This window comes from Penaeus chinensis, chromosome 6 (assembly GCF_019202785.1).
Source record: "Penaeus chinensis breed Huanghai No. 1 chromosome 6, ASM1920278v2, whole genome shotgun sequence".
In the NCBI taxonomy this organism is placed as follows: domain Eukaryota; kingdom Metazoa; phylum Arthropoda; class Malacostraca; order Decapoda; family Penaeidae; genus Penaeus; species Penaeus chinensis.
The window spans coordinates 24,545,970-24,548,469 of record NC_061824.1 but is presented as its reverse complement, the minus strand read 5'-3'; the positions used below and the strand labels follow the sequence as shown (position 1 = coordinate 24,548,469).

Genomic DNA, 2,500 nt, shown 5'->3' with positions numbered 1-2,500 from the left:
AGTATTTCTTCATACTTTAAATATTGCAGGTGAACCAGAAGACCAACATGCATGAAAACAGACTGGGAGAGGATGGCAGACTGGGACAGAAGGGACTGGTCTTGGCAATGCTGATGCTCACACTTAATTTGTGTGGTGCTTCCATGATCACTTCTAGGGATGAAATTCTCATTGGTTAGTGTGGATTTATCAGATTATACTGTAACTAACTGTAAAAAAAAATTCTTTACATTTTAACTTAAGTTGGGCTGATTTGTGAGTAAATTGTGATGTATGCTTAAATATTTAAATGAAATCTGCAAAAAAATATTTTCAATATTTAAGTGTTTTTAAAGATTGATTATTTCAACAGATATTGACACTGCTGCAAGTAATATTTTATTATTCCATTTTTTTTAGTGGATGATAGTCAAAGAATCCAGGGACTTTTGGCAGAAAATGAGAAAATTTATCTCTCACTGCAGGTCACTGTGATCCTCCCAAGATACCCAATGGTGCAGTTGTTCCTGTGCAACATACATATCAGTTTGGGGCAACTGTGGAAGTTGTGTGTTCGGGAGGCTTTGTTCTACAGGAGGAGAACAGGCTACACTGCACTAATGATGGAACATGGGCCACGGCCTCAGGGTATGCTGCAATCCTTGAATGTGAAGGTATGTAGTTTATTCCCTCAAACTTAATATCATTATCAAACAAGGTATAACATGGAAAGTTATATCTATGAGTAAATGCTGTATATAGAAAATGGAAAAACAAATAAATGTATTTTAAAACTGCTCATACTGTATCAAGTTTTATCTTTTAAGTTCACTAAGAGTTACATATTGATTTTAATATTAATTGATTTATTATATTATTCTCTAAATTTCCAACAGCAATAACCATGCATTGTGAACCTCCACCCAACATTGAGCATGGTTCTGTGCAGGTGTTAGAACGGGAGAATCTGCTTCTCGGATCCCATCAGGAGAGTCTGAGTGAAGTAGATCGGTTCCAGGAGGGAAGCGTTGCAGAATATTCTTGTGACTTAGGCTACTGGTTGCATCCATCATCCCGTTCTAGGCATATATGTCTCCGAGGCCTGTGGATGGGGGAAGTTCCACGATGTGGTAGGGAAATTGTTTTTTTAGCTGTTGGGGCCTTCTTATTGTTTGGTGATAAAAAAAGGTCTTTCTTTAATACTCTATTCACTAAAGAAATTGCAGGAGGCTTTGTCTCCGGTAGAACTTTTGATTAATGGTATATTGTTATGATTTCTTTCTGTAGTTACAGGAAAGTTAAAGGGAAGCCTTTTTTTTGTGCCAAAACTTTATTTTTGAACTTTATAATAAATCTGTGAAGATCCTTCACTTCTGTCAAAAGGCAACTCCTTTAGTTTTAAAAATAGGCATACATTACTGTTTAACTTCTAAATTAACTTATCTTTGCCACTTTACTTTTATGGGAATGTATTAATATATCATCATTTATTTTTTATTTAGTCTTTTAGAAAAGACAATTAGGATGATGAGTATACAGAACCTATGTTAAGAGGACTGTCTTGAAGATAATGTGGGTTTTTTGTTTTCTTGTGAATAGATTAAAAATTCTTCCTGACTAACATTGATTTGGTCAGAGTATAAGTAATTTTTATGAAGTATGTCTTTTAAAGTATGTTTCATCTTTTGGTAACCTTATTTTTAGAACTGGTCAAATGGGGGGCTGTGTGCCCTTCAGAACAGTTACTTATAGTGGGGTTGCTTGAAGCCCATTCTGACCAAACAATTATTGAAATATTTGTTTTCACACTTACTTGAAAAGGCATTTAAGGCATACAAAGGACATTTTTGAATATCAGTTTAGCTTTCTAATAATTGCATCTAATAGAATGATCCAAAATATCACAAAAAAAAAAAAAGAATTAAGTACTTTGAAAATTCAAAATCCAATACATAACTCAATGCACTTTGATGTTCCTAGGAAAAAATCCTGAGTTTAGGTTGCTCCACTGTGGAAGCAAAATGTGTTTGAAGAATTAGCCTTTTAAAAACGGTTAATTTGTTAATGCATTACTTGAAATTGTGACATTTGCTTTGTGAGTTATGAAAATAACATTCCCAACCATGTCCCCAAAGAACAGAAATATGGTGGAAATAGGTTAAAAAGAAGTATTGGTGGGTAGGTCACAACTAATATTATTAACCCTTTGATGCTGGATGGCATCTATACAAGCCATGGTGAAGGTGGCCCAGAATTCCAGGTGTCACTTTTTAATATTGTGACTATGAAGGCTGCTGTCTAATATATTGCCATGCCTTATAGACTGCTAATAAATATATATATATATATATATATATATATATATATATATATATATATTTTTTTTTTTGGTCCTATTGAAAAAAAAAAAATAATTGGCTTGTCCCAAATAAAAAACAAGGTGAGAAATAGCATTCCCACACTTCGGATTTTGGGCTCATTCAAGTGTCTTTGAGATAAATCCCAGAACAGTAGCAAGTAT

General features: G+C 33.8%; 1 protein-coding gene across 1 annotated transcript in view; it reads left to right on the top strand.

The window, feature by feature from the left end:
• Window positions 1-2,500, top strand: part of LOC125026407 (sushi, von Willebrand factor type A, EGF and pentraxin domain-containing protein 1-like) — a 14,633-nt gene that overhangs the window by 1,766 nt on the left and 10,367 nt on the right. The window contains exons 2-4 of the mRNA XM_047614843.1: window positions 30-174; window positions 465-653; window positions 876-1,109. Coding sequence (XP_047470799.1) covers window positions 48-174; window positions 465-653; window positions 876-1,109 — 550 coding nt within the window. The 5' untranslated portion in view covers window positions 30-47. The remainder of the gene's footprint in view (window positions 1-29; window positions 175-464; window positions 654-875; window positions 1,110-2,500) is intronic.